Source organism: Nannobrachium achirus (genome assembly GCF_963921795.1).
Source record: "Nannobrachium achirus genome assembly, chromosome: 20".
Classification (NCBI taxonomy): Eukaryota; Metazoa; Chordata; class Actinopteri; order Myctophiformes; family Myctophidae; genus Nannobrachium; species Nannobrachium achirus.
Window position 1 is genome coordinate 28,386,470 of NC_137827.1, and position 24,640 is coordinate 28,411,109.

Genomic DNA, 24,640 nt, shown 5'->3' on the forward strand with positions numbered 1-24,640 from the left:
AGGTGGCTGAAGCAAAGAGGGTGCTGGGTCCTGATGAGGATCATTTCTGACAGTATATTGGAGGACTTCTTCCCAGCCTGATTATCCTGTTCCTTAACTTCTTCATTGTGTTGCTGCAGGAGAGCTCCTGCCTCTAGCGTGCCTTTGACTTGGGGTAGTGCTTTAACTCAGCAGAGTCCGAGAGGCACGAGCTAAAGAGCATAATAATCCCAGGTGGAATCCTAAAGAGAACACGGACGTCACCTTAAATCTCCAAGGCCCGTAAGATGTACTTATTCTGCTCCAGGTGAAAAAACAATGCGGTGGAAAGTGTCACATGCAGATCTGGCCAAAGTCCCACATTTCACTATTAGTCCACCCCCAAGGGAACATGTTATAAACTTTCTTGCTTTCTTTTCAGCGGACACTTGGAAGGTTTCCCAAGTTTTGTTTTACGACACAACCATTCAGTTGCACTTTTTGACAAATGTTAAGACTACAACTTCTATACATCACAAATATGACCAGGATTTGTAGCTGGCCCTGAAAAAATACAGGCCATACATTTCGGCATCTCTGCTAGTCAGCAAAATTCAAAAGGTCAGACCAATATTATTGCCCTGGTGATTCCAACAAAAAAACAACAAAGGCCACCATTTGGCATTATTGGATTTGGACTGGAGTGTTTGTCAGATACATTGATTTTTCTCTCGCTGGTTCCCATTATGTTGATGTATGCAGTATGTGATCTGCCACATACGACCCTGGAGTGGAGCACACGATGCATGCCTAACACCGACAGATTAGACTGTTAAGGAGGACATATTCTCCTCTGTCAAGGTCAGCTCAGCCTTATGGGGATTGAAGTGATAATGGTGAATGGATGACTTATGGATGCCCTAGCTTATTAGACCTACAACCTACTTTCAGATATTTATTTGTTGACTGTCTTACAGTATCTTAAGCTACGGTATAGTTGCGAAAGCAGTTAAATTAGGGACCTAGAGAAATTTATGGAGGGGGGTCACTGGAGGAAAATAGGGGAGGGTCATGTCTTTTTAGTTTTAGTTTGAGGGAGGGTCATCAAATTTTACTTTGAGTCCAAGGGAGGGTCATCCAATTTTTATTTTTAAAATGAGCCCGGATTTTATATGCATATTTTCTTTACAGCTTTCCTGAATAATAGTACAACAATAGTCATTGACACCCCTCCGTTGCTTATCTTGGTTTTTCCCAACAGCTGGGCTATTGAGCCTTTCCCATTGTTCCTTCTATGCAGTGGCGGCTCCAGACAATTTTTAATGGGGGTGCTGGAAGGGAGTTTGGCTATTAATGGAGGTGCTAAGTAGTTGTGGATATAGCCTACCAATTTATATACAGTATAAGAGCCTAAACAAACACAAATGTATTTATCTTTATTTTTATTTTTGCTGGGCTCCAAAAGCCTATACGTACAGCCAAATATCTTGTGCTGCAGTGCAAAATCCGCTATTCTGTTAAAAAAAAAAAAAAAAAGGGTTAGGGCAAATAACTGTTCAATCAGTACCATTCAAGTATCGCAAGTGTTAAGTCACATTAAATAAATGGTAATACCATGAACAAAAGGAGTGATGTATAGGGCAGGCTGCACACAATGCAGATACTGATGATTTCTGGCACATTTTATTTTTCTCATAACTAGAGATGGACCGATTGTAAAATTCTTGGCCGGTACCGATCCACCGGTTATATTTCTTTAGCTAAGAACTAGAAAATAGGGTTGCTCCAATACCCCTTTTTCAGGCCAAGTAGGCCTACAAGACATAATTCAATTTGAGTACCAATAAGCTAGAAGAACACTAATGCCAAATCAATCACAATAGTACAATATCCAAAATCACAGACAATATCCAGTCTAATATATATAATATTGATGCCAGCTGATCATTCACTGAAAGGTCTAAAGTTAAAAATACATAGGTCTACTACTGTATATATTTTATAATTGCTGTGCCATTGCTTCTATGTCTGTGTCACTGTTAGAGCTGCATGATTATGGCAAAACCTTTATTTTAAAATTATGGGTATACATATTGAGATCATTTATTTCAAATATTATTAATAATATTATAATTGAATAAATATTTTTTAACAAGCAAAACGATTGTCTTAAAAGCCAAAATAAATAAGGTTGCATTCATTGTTTTCAAGGTGAGAAAATTACCTTGTGTCACACTTAGTAGTCTGACTCTAGTCTATTCCTTCCTTTCAAATATTTAAGGGCAAAATATTACCTCATGACCCTGTTCCTGTTGTTTTGGGTTGTAAAACCTCTGTAAGGGACTTAACATGATACATGTGCGTACAATGCGGCCGGTTTGATATCATACCAGCCGATTTTTGATATCGGCAGATTCCGATCTCCATCCCTACTCCTAACTCATCATGAAGGACTTCTAGTGGGCAGGAATCTTTTTTTCACCAATGTCACAGATTTGAACAAGATAATTTTATTTGATGACAGAAAAAAAAAAAAAAAATTGGCTGAGCATTTCTTGGGGGTGCTACGGGGGTGCTATGGGCTTCTTTGGAGGTGCTAAAGCACCTGCAAGCACCCCCCTAGCGCCGCCTATGCTTCTATGTGTCAATCATTTAGCTTGGCCTATCCAGCCAGTAGGCGTGTGCAGTTTCTGGCCAATCACTGACGCTCTTCCTGGCAGCGACAATACTTTTAGTCAGAGGGAAAAGTTCAGAACACAACAAACATGGCGTCTTACAACATCAAGAGAACAAATGTGCGTACTAAAAGTTACTTGGATCACAATTTAAGAGCTTCGCTGCAGACCCTCTCTGCTGAGGAGAGTCTTGTCAGACTCGAAACTAAATTAGAGAAGAGCACGGACAACAAGAAGATCAGAGGGGTTAGGCAAGTCCTACTGGAATTGCGTGTGTGTGGCTGTTTGGATTTTGATTTTGGCTTCGAGGTTTTTTCGTCTTTTTTTCTTTCTCCACCACAACGGGAATCTTTTAGGGATAGTCTCATTGATGAAACATATGGCATCCCTGTTTTAATATATAGGGTTAAGTTCGGCCGGCAGTGGATCATCTTAAAGGATGGCAGTGTTCCAATGGAAAGCATTTTTCTTCACTTTCACATTTGCGTATAAAATTTCCCAGACAGATAGATGAAGCGGTGAGTTTACAGATTAAACATTCATAGCCTTCTCCTAAGTCCTGTAACATCATATGATATAGAAGTGGTAGCTTAAGTTCTAGAGTTCACTTTTATTCACTAAAATGTTATCTGTGAAGATAGCTCAGTGCATTAGTAACTGTGCTAACGATCCATTCGTCCCGTGGGGCCGCCGGTTCGAGTCTCATAGGGGGAGGTGAATTTGCTTTATTCATGTTCTCGTATATAGTGCTATTATTACTGCAGTTGCGTTTATGAATAAGTTTATGTTTTTAGGGATCATTTTACTCATGTATAAAATGTTATGTTTTAGGGGAGGGCCATCTTCTTTTCTTTTTTTGGTTGGGGAGGGCCACTGATTTTTTCCCACATACAGAGGGAGGGTCATAGCATTTTATATCAGGGCGTATACATTTCCTCCAGTGACCCCCCTCCATAAATTTCTTTCTGTCCCTTAGTCATCAAAATAATCACTAGGAATGTGCATTTCCAAGGTTTATACAGTACCATCAACTATGGAGTTGCTGATAAAAATACAATCTTAATCAGTACATTATGATGATTAATTACCATATCAACAAACCAATATCTTTTTTCCTCCTTAATTTTAAAACTGTCTTACTTCTCTGGCTTAATTAGTCCTGCTAATTTTCAGAACTATTGTGGTTGTGTTGAGTTTGGCATGCATGAGCGCATTGCAATTCAAAGCAGTGGCAAATGTCTAACTCTAATTAATGCTGCTATTTATTAGCATAATAAGCGTTTTAGTTATAAATAAATATGTTTTGATACAACTTGAGGGCATAATTAAGACAATAGCCATTTCAGTAAATTTTCAGTTATGGGACCCAATTCAAATCTCATATGAGCGCTGAGCGGGCAGTTTTTAATTAGCTGCAGGCATGATCAGATCAAAGAAAGCATTGCTTACATACATTGCTTTTGTATTGTAAGGAGGCAAGTCTAACATTTGGACACATTTCTCATTTTTTGTTACAGCCTGAGCCTTGACAAAAATGCAAACAAACTGGACTTTGTTAACTGCTACAAATGTGCAAAAGTATGTATCTAGAATAGACAATTCTGGCACCTCTGGGTTGATATACCTACTCTGTCCTCTACACTACAGTAAAAGTAAGTCTCTTCAAAGAGAAAGCACATAACAAGCTCTATCGAGAAATATGACCAGCAGCAGTTAGCCCAGCAGCTCAATGTGTCTCTGTCCATGGTGCTGAAATGGCCAAACCCTACTCTCTGTCTCTCTCTCACATCAGCCTTTCTGTTTGTATTTGGCTCTCAATCTTTCCAGGGTGTTTCGCCTCGGATGGGTGGGGTTTTGAGATCAAGGCACCATTTCTATGAGGTTAAGGTTAGGTTTAGGCATAGTTTGTGTTAGGTTAAGATTAGGGTTAAGGTCAGGGATAGGAATATTAGGGACAGTCCCTGGGCAAAATGGACACATTTTGCAAGAGAAGGCGGTACTTTAAAGTTTGTGGCGGGCAGGATCAGGTGAAACTGCTGTCGGGATGGCAACACAATATACATCAACGCCACTGGAAATCCCTGCGTCAAACGCCAAATGCCTTGATAGGAACTTTCTCCACTCTGCTATTACAACATATTCATGCCTTTATGTGACTGTAATCCCATGAAGCTCAAGGACATTCAATCATCCAACATTCAGTTTATAGGCTATATATACCCCTGACTGAGTAGCTGCAGATCAATGAATCAAAAAAACGAACAAAACATGGGCAATAATTAGAGATGGACCGATTGCAAAATTCTTGGCCGATACCGATCCACCGGTTTTATGAAGGTCTGACCTGCCAAAACCGATTTTCCGATACCGATTTCTTTAGCTAAGAACTAGGAAATAGGGTTGCTCCAATACCCTTTTGTTTCAGGCCAAGTAGGCCTACAAGACATACTTCAATTTGAGTACCAATAAGCTAGAAGAACACTAATGCCAAATCAATCACAATAGTACAATATCCAAAATCACAGACAATATCCAGTCTAATATGACCGTCTGGACTAGGCAGGAGGAAAGCAGGTGACGCATGCTTTTTTTCCCCCTTCTTTTTGGAGACGACATTGACACAGGATTATGGAATATATCCTTACATTGCAAAGGTAATCAGCACCATCTGTATTCTGTAGGCTGCCACTAAGTAGACTGGCTGCTACTTGCTAATGTTTACTTTAGTCACAGGACCGAGCATCATGCTGTGCAGTGCAAGAGATACAATTGGCCGATTTTGGCATATTTATGTCAGTGACCTGCCGATCACCGATTTGGCCGGTTTGATATGATACCTGCCGATTTCTGATATTGGCCGATACCGATGTCCATCCCTAGCAATAATTGTCAGAAATCCAGTGGGAGCGGGCAGGGAGCAAGATTAAGACAGGGCTCTACTCCATGGCTCTGGAAACACAGTAGCCATTGTAGCAGAAACCAGGCCTAACTCATGTTTACGCAGAGTAAATAGCTCTAGGTCAGGGATATAAATCTCATTTTAGGTTGTGAGCCAGACTCACTGGTTCAAATGTGACTTAATGCCGACCAGATTAATTAATAGCTAAACTAAGGGTGAAAGTCATTGTGAGTACCCCCCCCCAACCTGCTATAACATGTGTTTCATTTTAGAAGATTGACTAGCAAGCATCATTTATATGATCAGTATTGACTATAAGAGAGATATGATGAGAAATGTAACTAAAAAAGATATTTTTGGCTAAGATAGCTTTGGGAACTCCACCCTTTCCATTAATAAACGTAATAAATTGAAGATCATTGGCACACACAAATGTAGGCCTAGCAAAAATAATTGTGAAAGTAGGTTACACAGCTGCACCTTATTTCAACAATTCTTCAATGTAATTGAAACGTTTGAGCAGAGCTGTGCTCAAACGAGCAGATTTCAGTATACATAAAAGGTAGGAATTGAAAAATTCCTCAAAAGGCAGCACATCCAAAACTTCAAATCAATGGAGGACAAAGTACTCACATTTCTACAAAAAGAAACACAAAAGGACAAAAGAAATGTCTTGTGCCTCCAGTTCAGGCTTTTGCGATTGCAAAATTCTTGGCCGATACCGATCCACCGGTTTTATGAAGGTCTGACCTGCCAAAACCGATTTTTCCGATACCGATTTCTTTAGCTAAGAACTAGGATATAGGGTTGCTCCAATACCCTTTTGTTTCAGGCCAAGTAGGCCTACAAGACATACTTCAATTTGAGTACCAATAAGCTAGAAGAACACTAATGCCAAATCAATCACAATAGTTCAATATCCAAAATCACAGACAATATTCAGTCTAATATGACCGTCTGGACTAGGCAGGAGGAAAGCAGGTGACGCATGCTTTTTTCCCCCCTTCTTTTTGGAGACGACATTGACACAGGATTATGGAATATATCCTTACATTGCAAAGGTAATCAGCACCATCTGTATTCTGTAGGCTGCCTCCAAGTAGACTGGCTGCTACTTGCTAATGTTTACGTCACAGGACCGAGCATCATGCTGTGCAGTGCAAGAGATACAATTGGCCGATTTTGGCATATTTATGTCAGTGACCTGCCGATCACCGATTTGGCCGGTTTGATATGATACCTGCCGATTTCTGATATTGGCCGATACCGATGTCCATCCCTACACCTTTTGGTTTTGTATAATGCAATGAAAATTCCAAAATTCATGCTCTTGATTCTCTGTCTGAACCTTCTCCCTGGGTTTTGCAGCAACACCTGTGTTTTCCCCAACCATGATACGTGCGGCATCTGTTGCCACGTCGACAGCATGCATGGATTAAATGGATTAAAGCCAAATCAAATCTCACAACTGAAACGTTTTGCCCAGGCTAGAAGTCAAGACATGATGCCTTCTATCTAATCCAAATGACTGGGAACTTAAATCCACGAGGATGGCTTCAGTCAACCCCCAGTCTGTCCAGGACGTGGCCAAGGCTGGAGAAGACTTTTCTGGCCCTTGTGGTGTTTGTCATGGGCAGCAGCTCCACAAACTCCTCAGTGATGGGAATGAATAAATATTCCCATTTGAAGTCAGTCATTTCGGTGCTCTAATCCATTGCAATAGAGAAGACAATAAATGGCGTCACTTTGCCTGAATCTCTCATCCTCGTGGTCTTTTTAGCGACACAATTCAGTGAAGAGCGAAAACAGAAGGGTCACTATAGTATAGAGCCCAGGGGAACTCAACTAATTATATAGGGTTTAAGTATAGTGTCACGTTGCAGTGCCTACGTACTGTGGTGGCAGTTTCCTGCCCACCAATGTACTGTACAATAGCAGATTTGCACGGATGCATTAAGGGGATACAGACAGTAATGTGCATATTTAATTAAAACAAAACCAAAATGTACACTATCTTCCTGAAATCATCCCATGGGTCGGATTGTACCCCTTCCAGCCTGCAAGCCATGTGTATGACATTTGCTTCTCATTTTGTTTGCAAAAAATGTGAAAAGGAGCATTTATTGTTGCAGGTACATACTTTCATGTACTGTATATGGTTGTATATTTTTGACTACTGTCATGTAATTTGTAAAATAATTATAATAATAAAATAAACGCTAGCCCACAAGCCAGCTGTTTGTCTTGAGCTTGTATCTAACTGTATAACAGATGGTCTTGGGCCCTGATGTAGATCTTTTATAACAGTATCATAAGATGTCTTCCTTCCAGCCTGACCTGTTCTGTAACTGCAGCAGAGCTCCTGCCTCTAGCGTGCCTTTGACTTGGGTAGTGCTTTAACTCCGCTGAGACCGAGAAACACGAGCTAAAGCATATAATAATCCCAGGTGGAATCCTAAAGAGAACACGGACATCACCTCAAATCTCAAAGGCCCATAAAATGTACTTTTCACCTGCAGATCTGGCTAATGTCCCACGTTGCACTATGCCAATTTATAAACATTCTTGCTTTCTTTTGAACAGGCGCTTGGAAGGTTTCCTTAGACTTGTTTTACAACACAACGGTTCAGTTGTACTTTTTGACTAGGGCAAGAATTCTGAAAATTTACAATGTTATGGGCTTAGTCATTTAAACCCAGTCTACTCAGGAACAATGCAAGTTGGGAAGGGGTCATCCCCAGGTTCTATGTACCCCACTTACCTTAGGGTTAGTGTTAGGGTTAAGGATTAGGGTTAGTTTTAGGCTTAGCCCATCATTGTACCCATAGTCAGAGTACCCGTTGTATCTGTCTGTCGGTCTGTGTCCCACTCCCTTATGTGCCCATATATGGAGATATTTGTATTTGTCTGTCTGTCTGAGTCCATTTATGTCCATATATGGAGATCTCTCTGTGTCTGTCTGTCCTTGTCCCTTTTATGCATTGTTTCCATGTAGGCCGGTGCCCAAAAGGTATGTTAGATTCATCCTCCAGGAAGCATGAATGTGCTCAGCAAGTGTGATGCCAACCTGGCCATTGGATTTTGAGATATCGTGTGTGCATCCAAGTGGAACATTTGTACTTCATGATGGCGCTACATGAAAGGCCACGGGGTCACCTAAATCAGTAGGATTCATTTTCCGGAAAGCATGAAGGTGAACAACAAATGCCATGCCAATCCAACCACAGGTTTTTGAGATACGGTGCTCGGGTGGTGGACTAATGGTCAGGATGACACATAGATCCTAATAAACTACAGATGGAAAATGCAGAAAGCATTCCAAAACATAAAAGGGGAAAAGAGTGTTTGGATTGCTCTGCGTTTTCTTGCCTTTGATGGGGAAGGGGCAGCGTTTACAGGCCTCTGCCTAGATGTCCTCTGCATTACATTACTTACCCTATAACATAGACCTAATTAACTCCGGAGAGGAAAATGGAGCTTTGCAAGGAGCAATAAACATTCTCCATTAAAAGCCATCTAATTAGAATGCAAGCTACAGGGGTTTGAAGGAGAGCATAACAAACACAGAGGCCGCTATAATTGTCAAGCAAGCTCTGAGCAGAGCAAACATAATAGACATGAATACCCCGTCACCTCTTATAAGGTCATGATAGAATGCTGTGGCAAACACTTCCCTGTATCCTACTGATGTTTCCAGGTGGCTTTTGCATCAAGTGAGGAAAAGGTCATTGTGATTTCAGCAATTTGCAAACCTCAAAAGCCACACCATCAATTAACCTAATCTATCCACTGGTATCAGACAGCAGGAGCATGAAGTACATGAACACTGTCTTGTAGTCTTACGTACTCATCAGTTTCCTCACAGTTTGGCCTTTCGGGTGTCTGCCAGACACCAAACTTTAGCATGTACCTTGGTAAAGCAATGGACACTTTTGATTCACAAACCCTTTAAAGTAGAGCTATGTAGAGTACTATAATACGGTTTACATAATAAAAAACTCATTGGCAATACTTGTAGGTTTAACCCAGTACTTTACTGTATCAGATTTGTTTGTGACATGGCTCTATATATAACTATTCTTTAGGTAGGCCAGTTCCCCTTCTGCCACTGAGAAACATTGCTCGTGTCTTACTCTGACAGTAACAATACCTTTATGAGTCTTTGAAATTTACTTTCAGAGTAAAATGAACACAGACGATATGCCGTTTCTTTACACCCCGCCTGCAGTGCCAGTGCCAACATGCAGGTCCTTGTGCGCTCCAGACTCCAGAAGTTGAGGGACGAGGGACAGTTATTTCACCGTTAGCAAGCTAAAGTGCATTCACAATGAAAGGGAGTCGGGACAATGTTTCATTATATCAGCTTTTCAGAAAGTAATGTTTCGGTAGTCATTGACCCCTGTACCTGCCAAAAATATATTACCAATCAATGGTCAAGAAAGCACTTTGAAATGACAACTGCTCACCATAAACATGTTTATAGTGGTGATAGTCTACTGTATAGGTCCAAATCAAACTACAAGAGATGAAAGAAGGAAGTAAAGAACGAGATGCAGAAATGCTGGTGTAAGCTTGGTTCTGGATCAACGAATAGAAGCTTGAAGCAAAAAGAAAAGAATAGAAAAAGAAATAAGTTGCATGGCACCAATCCACGTCCGTTCCAGCAGGAGAGAAACGTACAGTCTGCCATCCAACTGCAGAGCGTTCTCCATATTTTGCTATTTGCCTCACTTGAAAAGGCCTGCTTCTCACACACACACACACACACATACATACACACACACACACACACACACACACACACGCACACGCACACGCACACACACACACACACACACACACACACACATACACACACACACACATACACACACACACGCTGAGTCACAGAACCACAGCCTGCTTCATGGGCAATGCATGTATCACACTGAGCACATTATGAGCTCCTGTGGCAGGTAAATGTGTCTAGAACGACAAGGAAGATAGATTTTGACTATAAGCGAAGGAAGAAAAAAAAACGGTGTGGACAAATTCAACCCTGAAGCAGCTTTACAGACCTCTATCATGGTCATTCTCACATGGACAGTGTGTCTCACAAAGGCCAAAGGTCAAGGTAACTGTGACCTCACAACATTATTCTTTATTCTAGTCTTCACCATATTTACCATATTAGTTTAGAGTAGACAGACACGGATGTAAACTATTACACACTTTTACACATGACATTATGTGTAAAATAATAACTATGACCTCTTACTCTTATACACTACCATCACGCCCGTAGGCCTACTAAGTACTTCTCTTTGTTTGTATTTTATTTGTATGTATGTACCGGTATGTATGTATGTACAGTATGTATGTATATGTATATGTATGTATATATATGTATATGTATATGTATATGTATATGTATATGTATGTTTGTTTATCCTTCTATGCTACTGTGTCTTTGAATTGAATGTTTGTAAACTGTTTTACAGCTAAACTATTGCCTTTTCCCTTAAGAGGGGAATTTCTTTGCCAGCCCACCTTTGTAAATAAACACTGTGTGTGCTTAAGTGACCTGCCTGGTTGAATAAAGGTCAAGCACAGAGTGGTCCTGCAGAGGGGGACGGCATGAGGGAGAGAGTTACGGCCAAGGGGCAAAGCCACCTGCTCAGTACTGATGATGCTATGTGGGACAAGGAAAATAAGAGTCCTAATTTATAGCCTACTCCATCATACGATGGTGTCCCGCGCCAAAAATAGCCAATCTACAAGCTCAAAATGCGTTGCGATGCGCAGTGAGCTTACATCATCGTACGTCGTAGACTGAGTATTAAGCAGTATACGGCTTAAGACATGGAGGTCACGTTTGCTAGTATGGAGTCTCCATATTTTTCCCTGAGGTTGATCAGTTGCACTAGGGAAGGGGTGGGGGGTTGATGGTTGTGGTGGTGGAGGAGGGTGAAGAGGAACACACAGATGTGAGAATGCTGTTGCCCAGCTCAATCGTAATCCCAGAGGCCAAGCAAACGGTAAATGAGGTGTGCTTGTACAGAAGCGGTCTATCAGGGCCGGCTAGGCACAGCAATCTTACAGACCCACAGCAGCCACGCTGAAGCTGAGGCTGGGATCACGTGTGTGTGTAACCCGCATTGATTTGCCCTCTCAGGTGAACTGTGCAATACACTGTCTTTAAAAGGATCATGCTTGTATTCTCTCATGTAGCGTGTAGGACACAGGGAGCAGAGGCATACAGGAATCTACAGGAATGTGTAGAATCTCTCATCTGATGGATTCCGATGAATCTCATAATGGAACATACTGTATACTGTGCGGAGAGCTGATCTGCACCTTGGCACTTAATACTTTGGGGGTGGTTGGGGGAATCCACATCCTCAGAGAGACAATCTGAGCCGTGCATTTATTGCACATTTGCTTTCACAGCATGCAATAGCGAATGTGTAGTATTTTACAGAATACAGATGAGCCACAGCAATACCCGTGCATGTTATCAACAGGTTACAATAGGCATTCTTCTGTAGTTGAGAGAAAGTGGGAAGTTTCAAAGGTTACCTCCAGTATTACCCGTTGTTTCATATACCCTGTGAGATTTGGAACACAGAGATGCAGTAAGCCACAATAAGTAATCAGATGAGTTCGAGCCAATTAATATATTCCTCTCCTCAATCAGACTACATTTACATTCAGAGGTTGTTGTATGTTTTTTTGCTGTGACATTCAGAGACGCAATCATGGCTGTCAGTGGCAAACAACACTCTGCAGATGCTAATGCTCTCCCTCTAAAATCCATGTAATTCTTTGTCACCCAATCTGGTATAAGCTTCTGACACCGAAAATAACAGCTTCTGTTCTTCCCTCTGCCTCACACACAAGGTGACGACCTCCCACCAGAATATAAAAAGGCTTTTTTTCTTTGTTTCTTTCTTTAAAAGCTGAGAGATGAATCAACAGGAAAAGATGGAGGCCGTTTCAGGGGCCTATGGTATTGATTCAGTTTCTATGACCACAAATACTTTACAGCATAATAAGCCTATGCTTCAAGTCCCCGTACCCTTTTAAGGCTCCAAATGGCCTTGTCGTTATCTACAAATCACAGCTCTCAGCGAGGCTGCCCCATCCAGAGCGATATGTCAGTGACCACAGGGGAGAGGAAAAAAAATAGAAAGGCAACAGACAGAACCCAGCCTCCGAAAAATGTAATGGTTTTTGTTGAGGATTTAGCCGGCGGTGCCTCCAGCCATAGCGAGATCCTCTGGAGACATGGTGAATATTGAAGGGCTTAGCCGGGGCCCTTCCGCCTCAACACTCCTGACAGGAGATTTGTTGATGACCTTCAAAACGATGGGGAGGAAGTCAATGATGGCTCTGATCGCCCCCTTCAGCATCGCTGCCCGGCATTGGCACTGCGAAAGGCAGACTCTACACCCCCCCTGCATGCTGCTGCTGTCATCATGACGACGACGCTGCTCTTTCCAACATCATTTATCACTTAGATCTAATTCTTTTAAGTGTGCCGTAATTGTGAGGAGGTGGCAGCTGCCTGTGCTCCCCCCCCCCCCCCCCCCCCCCCCCCCAACTGATAGAAAGAGCTAGTTAAAACTGTTGGCATCAAACTCCAAGGGACTGGACACGTTCGGCATGGGAGAGGCTGTAAAGAAAAGATATGGAAGTGAGAGCCAGGGGAATGCTGACAGGGCACATTAGGCTCACACGTTACCTGAATTCATATGTCGAGCTACTGCTGACTATTGATGCAACTTCTGATGCAGTGCGCTCGTCTCACCATGAACCAGGCCAACGCTGTCAACAAAACAACATCAAAACAAAACAAAGCGCGGAAAACAAAATATCAAAAACGCTGTAGACTTCAAAATATCCTTGGAAAGACTACGGCAACCTTGTATTTGGAGACCTACTTTTGAAATGATAAAAATAACAATTCTTCACGGGCCACCTGTCTGTGTTTCCTCCAATAGAGACATGTAATCTGATGGAAAAAGCCTGCTGGTTGGCTCTGAATGAAAAAGGAGGGGTTGGAAAATAACTGCCTAAGAAACTAGGGGGAAAACAAGAGCATATGCCTCTGTCTATCAAATGAGGCAATAAAACGATCTGTGACAACTAGCTGCAGGGGTGCAGCAGTTAATCGAACTAATTGATTTAATCAATTATAAAAACATAATAACTTTGAATGAAATAATTGATTTTCAATAATAGCTAAAACAACCGTATCTACAGGCTCACAAGGCGATGCAACACAGAGCTTAGCTATTTGTTCATTGTGATGCTTGATTGATTATTTTTGCAACACTGTTGTACATCAAAGTGTAAAATAGGGCTTAAGGGGTTATTCAGATTCATCAATTTAGTTGATTATAAAATAAATATATACAGGTAAATATGAAAAAAATAGATTTAATGTTTTAAAATGATGTCCAAAAACACATCATCGATAGTTGCAGCCCAACTACAGTAGCTGTAACTCTACCTTTACAAAAGGGTGCCAAGGGAAAGTTGAAAACAAAAAAGTGTAATGTGCATATGGGCATCTGAGAATAACCTTATGTACAGTATTATGCAGCTATGAATCCAAGATTGAGACTATAGAGGCAAGGACAACTTTAACTCTTCTCCTCTTTTGAATGAAGCAAAACAATATTTCTGGAAAAACAAAAGATACACAACCTCCTGACCCTTCTTCTGACCTGGTGTTTGTGAGTCGCTGCTCAATCTTCAGCAAGCAGAATGGTCTATTTCAGTACAGCGTGGTAGCCGATTCACATTATAATGATTCCGAATATGAGAGGAATATTAGAAAGGCTTCAATTTAAAAAGAGGTTTGGATGTAAAACTCCACGAAGAATCATTTCCATCCTTTCAATAGCACACGGTTACTATCTGAATACATGTCAAAGAAAGGCTCCCTTTCCAAAAGAATCCCTTTGCAATGTTTGCCAACTGTGGCCTCCTTCAAACTCACTGAATATCACACAAATAACATGAATCCCAATGGAGGCTTATTACATCAGCAGTTTGCAGTCTGGCGCTTAGCTTGTCTATGGTCTACCAAATCTGCTAGAATTTCAGCATCTTTCCTTTGTACACAGTACACACACAGCAAAATCCTGAATGTTCAATTTTAACATTAAAGGACCATGTCACCCATTTTAACCCTATCTTCCTACCTAGGTCATCACAATTACTTTTTATTATTATTAACATGACAACAATGGCTTCTACAGTTTTATAGCATAACTTTCCAGAAATAGAAAGCCTGCGGTTTCTATTAACTTTAATTCCCCAACGATGAAGTCACTAGTAGGCACAGAACATGTAGAGAAAAATGGTACCATTATTATAGTGATCATGAGTGAGGACGCCATAGAATCTCCATGGCTCCATATTTGGGCATGCTTGATACAGAACGCAATGTATGGGCATAAAAGGGACACAGACAGACAGATACAGAGTCCATATATGGGCAACAAACAGACAGACGGGCCATGCTTTTCCAACTGGCTTTGTTCCTGACTTGCATTGTTTTCTAGTAGGCCGGTGCACCGCTCAATGGGAGGAACCCAGGAGCATACACAAAGCCTAATCTATAGAACTAACTCATCAGAATTTCTCATCTTAACCTATTTTCCTGGCACCACAAAGACAGTTCTATACTTGACCAATCAATAAAGTCCACCGATAAAGACAGATGTGCTGCAGTATCTGGGCCTATTACACATTGCCGATCCATCTTCATTTGTGCTGAAAGGAGTCAGACCAGACTTGAGTACCTTTGGAAATGAGCCTCCTCTTCTACTGTAGGCTACATAAATTCAAGGTCTAGCATGACAACAGCTCCAATTTGACTTTATAGGTACACACTACAGTAAAATCCTCCATGTTCATGTAACTCTGAGAAAGGACCCATGTAGTCCGTTAGATTTGTACAATCCCTGAGTTAAAATAAATATGAGGATAAGGTTTGAGATAGGTTGACACACACAGAGTTTCCTATGAACAAAATAAAGGAGGATTTTAACCACAGAATGAGCGCAAAATATTGTATGTTTTCTTAACATCACAATTTTGAGTGAGCTGACTTGCATTCTGGGTTTCTATAATGGCTCTGGAAGCCTTGTTTCAGCCTGCAAAGGTTCTTGTATAACGCAAACCCATCATTGAATGAAACCTCTAACAGGTGTCCCATTGGCAACTTCACTATTCAAGCTTATCCAAGCAAAACCCTAGGTTTATTTGCTCTCTCTCTCTCTCTCTCTCTTTCTCTCTCTCTCTCCCTTCTCTCTCTCTCTCTCCCCCTTCTCTATCTCTCTCTCTGCCACTCACAAATTCAGACAGTCAATGAATGGAATAATGGGAAGATAATTATGCTTAGCAAGCCATTCTATTCTTTTCTTTGTCCTGCGCCACTCTATTTCTCTGGGCTATTTACTCTATTTTCGTGATGCGTAAAGATAATAAGCTCCGCTGAATAATGAAAGTAGACAAAAAAGCAAGACTGAGGCCATTCTTCTTTCACTCACTCTGTACTGTAGCCTAGTTGATAATAAACAGTCACTGGAGTTAAAGAATTGCTGAGGGATTCATTCAAGAACTTTACAGCCGGATAGTCCGACATGAGGGCCAACTGCAGGCCAAGTGTAATGCCCGGGATTTGAACCGGGGTCTCCTACATGGAAGTCTAACATCTTAACCACTAGAACAAAGGGATATCCCTTTAGACCAGGGGAGTAGGCTACTAGATTTTTGAGGCCATGAGGCTGAGGCAGTGAGTCACTCTGCGACACAAGCAAGGCTAAACTTGATGCTGCCCTTGCATTTGACACCAATTTGTTGTCACTGGTTGTTGATGACTTTAAACTGGGGGAAATAGCCTATGTGACTCAGAGGCAGGTGTTTGTGACCTCTGGCAGCTTTTTGAAGCCAGGTTTGTGTGTAGCAGATAATTAGGCTAGTGTGCAATTAATTAAGTCAGAGGATGCTGCCAGGTCCCAGGTGTAGATAATGTAGTTGGAACAGACTTTGCTCCGAGTCACCTAACTTGACAAGCTCCCTAACACCATAACAATTACATACATGGACGTTGTTATTGTTCACACACTTGGTGGTTTTATCAATTTAACAGTGGTGGAAAGTAACTAAGAACATTTACTTAAGTACTGTAAGTAATTACACTTTTGAGTCATTTGTACTTTACTTGATAAGTTCCAATTTCCAATACTTTTACTTCTACTCCATGCTCTTGGATCCAAATATTGTACAAATATTTGAAAAATGTAGTTACTAGAACTCAAAGATTTGGATTAGCCTATTATTACAAAACTTAACAACTTCAGCCCTATACATTTTGGCCATTTGAAATAGTCGATCTACAAGCTCACAATGCATGTTGTTACTGAGCTTGTAGATCTGCTATAGTTCAAATATTTGTAGGCCTACAAAGTCATTTGAAAACTTTAACTGGGACATTCTGTATGAGTACTTTTACTTTTTGTACTTTAAGTAGCCTACATTTTGATACCAACACTTTTGTATTTTTACTCAAGTAGGCTACCTTTTGAATTGCGGACTTTTACTTGTTGTAGTAGGCCTATTTCTACATTGCAGTACTGATACTTTTACTCAAGTATAAAATGTGAGTAGGTACTTTCTGAGTTTTTCCACCACTGTAGATGTGGCGTTTCCGCGTTTACATTGAGCACAACGTTAGCTATAATATAAAGACGACACACGTACGTGACGTCTGCTAACTTTTCACAACGTCAGAATTGACTCACCACAGAGTTCTTCATAGTTGACTTGACGGTAAAACCTTCCGTTTTCAGCTCCATGCTGTTCTTGGAGAGTTGCAGTGGTCTCATTCTGCACGTGAAAAGTGAAAATACGCTGCAGCTTCAAACGTAAACGTCTTATGATCAACCTAATGTGGTGCTAATATAGGAAAACACGTCGCCTGGTGTTTGTTAGGGACGGGTTGCTATGGAACTTCCAGGAGACGCTTTCGCCGGCTCTATTATGGTTACTGTGTGTGGACCATATTCCAGCCCGAGCCGTTGCCATGGAAACCCCACGCCGCGCGCGGCACTGCTGAAAAGAACCACTTGAAGAGCTAAATAAAACTTAAAGATAAAGATATAACCTTAAACTGATTCTCAAAACCCTTCTCACTGCTAAATGTCAGTTAATTCTGGTAGATTTAACAGACAATGTTTTTGTCTAGATTTTAAAACATGACTATTAGTATAGGTCATGTTTTAAAATATATTAGGAATAGATATTAAGCTAATATTGCCTCTGATTCTGTTGAAATTACCATTAAGCAAAAACTACCAAACCTAAAAAATAATCCCCCTATCTGTTTCTAGCTGGATGCAATGATTCACAAATATTGTTCAACATATTACATGAGAATTTAATGTAATGTTTACATGTCACTTGGTATTGAATGAATAACATGTAGACCAGGGGTAGGCAACTTTTGTGGGTGTCATTAAAATGTGTGTTGCTATGGCACACCGAGTATCTAGAAAATAAAAAATGGCACTTCATTTCATAAAGGTTGCTGACCCCTGATGTAGACATTTGGGTGCTTTTCTCCTTTATTTTAACAGACAGATACGGAGAGTGACATGATGCTGGGCTTCGGAATCAAACCCAGGATACACGCCATCGGCACCTCACATATTAGTTGGGGCAAATCCGATACTTCCGAGACCACGAGAGCAAAGGTCCGTTTCTCAGTGGTTTTGTCAAGGTTAAATAACAAATTGAGTTCCCATGTCCCTCGCAAAAATGCGGGCAAAATGTTTGACAGGGTTCACTCAGTCTCATTCACTCACTAGGAGGAAAATTACTCCCAAACAATCTGCTTTAAGTTGGATGTGAGGGGTCAAACTAGGGTTTTTTAATTATTCTGAATCCATTGCAAGCATTTGTTTTGCATGAAAAACATTCCTTGGGCTAAAAACGGACCCCAAAAGACTGTGAAAAGTAAGGAATGGAATGTTTTTTGTGCAAAACAAATGCTTGCAATGGATTCAGAATAATTAAAACCCCCAAGTTTGACCCCTCACATCCCACTTAAAGCAGATTTTTTGGGAGTCATTTTTTCATTTATAGTATAGTGCATAGGCCTATAAGTGAATGAGACTGAAAATTACCCTAGCTGTCAAACATTTTGCCCGCATTTTTGCGAGGGACTTTGGAGCTCAAATTGTTATTTAACATTCATAGTTGACAAAACCACTGAGAAACGGACCTTTGCTCTCGTGGTCAGGGAAGTATCGGATTCGCCCCAACTATATTCCTCTATTGATATTGGTAGGCTACTGTAGGCCTACTTTGAACCAACAGTGGGAAAATAAATACACCCAGTTTGAAGTGAGCGATGTGGCTGTCTTTAAAATCATGGGCATGTTGCTGCACCGATCGTCATGAAACTTAGCACGCACTCTCCGAGTCAAATGGAGCCAGTGCCCGTGCAGGGTTTCTTGACGTTGTGCATTAAATATATAAATATAGGCCTATTATGAGCTCACCTGTAGACATTTTATCATGCAGGATGTACAGTCTCTATAGGCTATATTCTTTTGCATTTCTTTTTTAATATTTAAAATACCTGTCAGCTCAATTTGTCGGATGTGAATCCTGTTAGTCAGGCAGCTAATAGGAGGGACTGCTGTAGCCTGAGGGCCCCACAAATGTGTGTGTTCTTTACAAAACGTGAGCAAACCCATTCCACCTCAAAATCTCAAAATCAGGCTCAGTCATGCGAGTGTTATAATCCACAGTTCCACACATGCCTTAACACTCGAGTAGTGTGTGTGTTGGAAGTGTCCAAAAGGCTTTCACTTTTACCCGTAGGAGGAGGTGCCACAAAATGTGAAAAGTTGAACTGTCTGTCGTATAAACTCTTATTTACTCCCACAGCTTTGTCCTGTCCTGACAGCTACACCCCACAAAGACACAGCCTTGAGGCAACCCCGCCATGGGCGGCAGAGATCTGTGTACCAAGGAGAGCACTTTTCTAGTTGCCTCTGCTGCCAGCCTGCCACTAAAGTGACCCTCCCAGATATCCCCAGAAACAGAAGAGGATGGATCACATGCTCATCTCATCATCATATTAGTGAAGGAGAATGCGCCATCTAACAGTAAATGTTTAATGTTTTGTCTGGCAGCTCGACTGAGGCCTTGACTCTCAATAAGCTGGTTAGAGAGCAGCTTGTGCATTGAATCATTCCAATTTAGGGATGTGGCACTTTTAATCTTCCAATGTCCTTTTTTTTTGCCTCTGGAGACTCTCTTGGAGGTACTGGCGCAACTGTTATTAATCTTCAGCGCACAGGCAATTTCTCTAAAAGCCCCTATTTGTTTTTTATGTCTCCATTGAGAGAGGACGGTATAGCAGCGAAGAAGGAGACTGTAAACAAGGTATGCAGGAGAAGGCGAGTTATGTCCCTGTCAGCATTCAATACTGGTCTCTCTCTCTCTCTCTCTCTCTCTCTCTCTCTCTCTCTCACACGCACACGCACATGCACACGCACACGCACACACACACACACACACACACACACACACACACACACACACACACACACACATCCGCTCTTTCTCTATTCTCCTCAGAGGATTAAAGAGAGGAAGAAGGGAGTTTTCAGAAAGCAAACTGAGCAAACTGGAGCGTCAGCATGAATTCAGCTGGACTGAGAAAAGGCTGTTCAAATGGAATGGCGCTATCTCACCGCTGAGGTGAGCGTGGGGTGGAGGGGAGGAGTGCTATAAGTGTGTATTCTGATGTGTGGAAACATTAACAGTAACTAGGGTTAATTTCAACAACAAGCGCAAACGGTGTGAAAAAAAAATGCTATTGTTTATTCTGGTATTGTCTTGAATAGTGTGTCTGTGGCGTGAGTGCATGCATGAGTTATAAATGTCTGTATGCCTGTCTGTCACCAAATAGGTCAAGTTAACATCTTTGTTTTCCGAGGCTGCCTCAAGGACAACAGCATAGTCTCTGTGGCTCACACCACACAATTCATTTTTACTGTCTGGCACTAATGATGTATTGGGTAACTAGTTGCTTATATTGTTTTGAAGTCCCTAGAAAATGCATTCTGCTGGTAGAAAATGAGCCTGGGGAAAAAAGAAAAACAAAACCAATTGTCATTACAAAGGCATTTTGTTTTGTTTATCCATGCTGCCTCTGTCCTTATGTTGTCCCTGGTTTGATCACCAGCTCATTTGTCAGTCCACCTCCACGCCCCTGGCAGCCATCTTATGCTGTAATGGAAAATAGCAATTATGACATCATTAGAGCAAGAACATGTACCTACAACACAGATGACTCTGGGTAGAGAAGCAAAAATAATCCCCGCAAGAAAAGGAAGCAGCAACCGTCGATGTTCACAAATTACCATGAGGCAAGATAAACAACCATTGGGTCATGCATTTAGGGTAAGGTTTCCAAGGGATTTTAAGAATATACACTTAGGATTAAACTGCAAAATGTATTTACAAACTTTTTTGGAACTTAATCAGGCATTGGAACAAAATGATGTCTGGTGGCATGATCACATAGGCCTACTTAAAAATGACAATCTACGTTGCTTTGAGCAAGTCTTCAAACGTATCAACAGTCAACATGGCCCCATCAGCCTCTCTCTCTCTCTCTCTCTCTCTCTCTCTCTCTCTCTCTCTCTATATATATATATATATATATATATATATATATATATATATATATATCAAAAGACATAGAGACATTGTTGTTTTCTTTTTTTAGTGATCATTCATAATTGTTTATTTTATATCGGTATAGTGTAGGCTACCGGTACCTGTAATGTATCGTGGTTTTATGATAATGAAAGCTGTATATTTTAATTATATGAAACCCAGTGACAGTAGGGACAATTGCTATAGCTATATAAACTGTGCAATACATCAGTTTCATTATCTGTAGTGGACATTGCAATGTCAAAAGAAAGTGTCTCTGACTCTGTTTGCCTCAACATCCTGATGTATCCAGAATTCCTCAACAGGCTAGGGCAAAATAGAATTCAGATTATGTTAAAGCCGTACATTTTTGTGTGATTACAATGTTAACTAATCTGTATGGTAGTTAATACAGCATAATTTATACAATTGGGGTGGTTGTATTTGGTCTCTCTGCTCTTTATAGAGACATTTAGATCCCATGTGTCTGGTTTGACATGACTTGGTTGATAAGTGGTACTGCCTGAAAAGCATACAGTATTAAAACACTATTAGGACATTAATATATACCGGTATATATAAATATATATATATATATATATATATATATATATATATATATATATATATATAAATGTCTGACCATTGCAGCTAGGTGTATCCTTAAGTGTAGCCTGCATTTCCCCCAGAGTGTCGATAAATCCAACAGCATAGCTCTCTTCAAACGGCAGGGTGGTTGGCTGGGGATACTTGATATGAGCACAGAATCGTGTGGCCTCACCCTGAAAAGCCACAGTCTATTGATCCTCATGCATTATAGAGGCAGGTCTGAGGCCAGCTGATATTGGAAGCTATGGTTTTCTCTCCCTCAGAGCATACAGTGCAACATGTCCACTGGACCATAGCGGCAATAATCAGACATGTGCACAGATGATAAAGAATATAGATAATACATCTATTCCAGTATCATTGCATTATGGCAGATTTTTGTTTACATGCTTCAGCTTGTTGCACTTCACTGCTTTTATCTGCCCATTCCCCCATTCAGTAGAGAGGTGGCTGTCCACGTGCTGGTTGTGAATGTAGCAGAGTAGCCATGCCTAAAGCCAAGAAGCTTAATTGGTCAGGAGGAATTTCCCTTACGGGAGACCCATATGCAAATCAAAGTGGCAAATACACATCTTTAAAATGTACATGCGCTTGATGAAAAGATTGCAAAGCTACAATTCGAAGGTTTTACGTCCATTTAATGTTTCCCATTCGAAAAAGCTAATTTCAACAATGTCCAAACAAAAATAAAGATGTGCAATAATCCGGTGAGCTGACTGCTTCAAATAACATTGTTGCATTGCTAAACAGTAGAGTAGGTGTCCCGCCCAACACCAGGATTAAGATTTCTCAATGGAAGCATGACCACTGCAGATGCTATTTATATTGTATTAACCATAGATTGGTTAAAATTAAGTTTTATTCATTAAAATAAGTTCTGGATTGTAGCTTTAATTTCAAAGACCCTCCATGAACGCTCCAGGCACACTCGCGGTGCACAGTCCACTACACACATATCCAATATGTCCCACTGGTGGTGCTTTCAGAAGGCGTAGTATACGGCAAGTTCAGCTTTCCTCACCCAGAGGTCACTGTCATGTGAACCAGAATGTGTGAACACTCACACCAGTGTTCCCAGTGGGGCACCCTAACCTCAGCCTAACACATACTGGTCTCTACACATGAAGCTTGATTCACTGTATATTCCATCATACAGTACACATGGTGTACTGCACCAAAAATATATATTTAGCATGGTACACCAGCTATAAACTCACTTTAGGATTACACAGTATCCAAGTATACAAGCATATTCTCAAAAAATAAATACAAATCCTCATGTTCAGACTCTCTGTCTTGTCTCAGAATTTCTGTCTGTCTTTTTCAGTCTGTCCCCCTTGTGTGTTTCAAATATCCATTGGTATGCCCGGCTAGATGCCTCTTTGTGGCTCACTCTGTTTCCACCCTTCCACTACTTTTCTTTGTGAATCTCACAGACAGATGAAGAATTAAAGGAAGAAAACATAAATAAGTGGAAAAATATAACAAATGCATCCATATAGAGGTATTGCATGATACAATTAAGCAATTAACATCCTGCTCTGTGATTTATTTTTGAGCAGGCCCAATTGGCCTGAAGTTTGGATCAAAATGGCAAGAGAAAAATAAATAAGTGACCATGAAAGAAGATTCATTATTGGGATATGGATGGCCTGGGCTTTGGCCACAAAGCCTGCCCAACTGGCTGTTTCAATAGGAACTGTGACTAACGTGACATCTGCATTTTGATCTATTGGAAAGACATCAGTAAATAGGGTTGAAAATTGTGGTTGAAAGCTAGAGTATGCTTGTGCATTGGAGCGATATAATGAAAAACAGAAGAGCAACTATTCCTCAGATGATTAAAAGTTTCAATGCAGGATGTGATCAGACTGTGTAAGCAAGAACAGTCGATTGACAACTACATAGAGAGGGATGATATTGTAGGGTTGCAGTAATTTCATTACAAAGATTATGCTGCAAAAACATAGGTCTACAGAGATATAGAAAAAGGTTATATGGTCACACTAAGGTATCATATATTCTCCAGAAATAGGGGAGTTGGTGTGGGGCGTACAACCAACAGTACGGGCCTCTGGTGGCTACGGTTATGCTGTGGGTGCATTTTCCTGGCATATTTGGATCCACTTGACTTGTCACCTTAGAGTTAAGGGTCATTGCAAATCAACACAAGTTATTGTGAGTGATCACCTTTATCCAAACGAAACATTTTATGGTCATGGGAGTGGTCTCTTCCAGGATGACAATGCCCCCATTCACAGCACAGGACATGCCTGGCCACCAAATCAAACATATAATTTTCGAAATGTCTGAGTGAGTGTCTGTCTGAAACAGCGTTTCTCCTCAGTGGCTGGAGCAATTGATCTGAAATCGCATCACCATTAGCATATGAACACACCTAACATAACTGTGAAGCCCGTTTGTCACTTTCACAAATCATATGCTGTATATTAGCATTTTTATGGTGTATCTACTATATATTATGCATCTAGCATGAGGCATATCTATTCTGCATCTAGCATGAGGCAACATGTTTAACCAGCTCTGTGTGTGTGTGTGTGTGTGTGTGTGTGTGTGTGTGTGTGTGTGTGTGTGTGTGTGTGTGTGTGTGTGTGTGTGTGTGTGTGTGTGTGTGTGTGTGTGTGTGTGTGTGTGTGTGTGTGCAGGCAGACGGGTGTGTGTGTGTGCAGGCGGGTGGGCGGGGGGGGAGAAACACAGTATCTCTGTAGCCATTAAACGGAACGGGTATTTCTTACATTGATGCTCC

General features: G+C 41.0%; 1 protein-coding gene across 1 annotated transcript in view; it reads right to left on the reverse strand.

Annotated features, from left to right (window-relative positions):
* The window catches only part of pacrg (PARK2 co-regulated), a gene marked incomplete at both ends in the record, with an annotated part of 117,349 nt that extends 99,935 nt beyond the window's left edge, over window positions 1-17,414 (reverse strand). Inside the window, one exon of the mRNA XM_080750957.1 lies at window positions 17,331-17,414. Within this exon, the coding sequence (XP_080607083.1) occupies window positions 17,331-17,414 (84 nt within the window). The remainder of the gene's footprint in view (window positions 1-17,330) is intronic.
* Window positions 17,415-24,640: the final 7,226 nt, after the last annotated feature.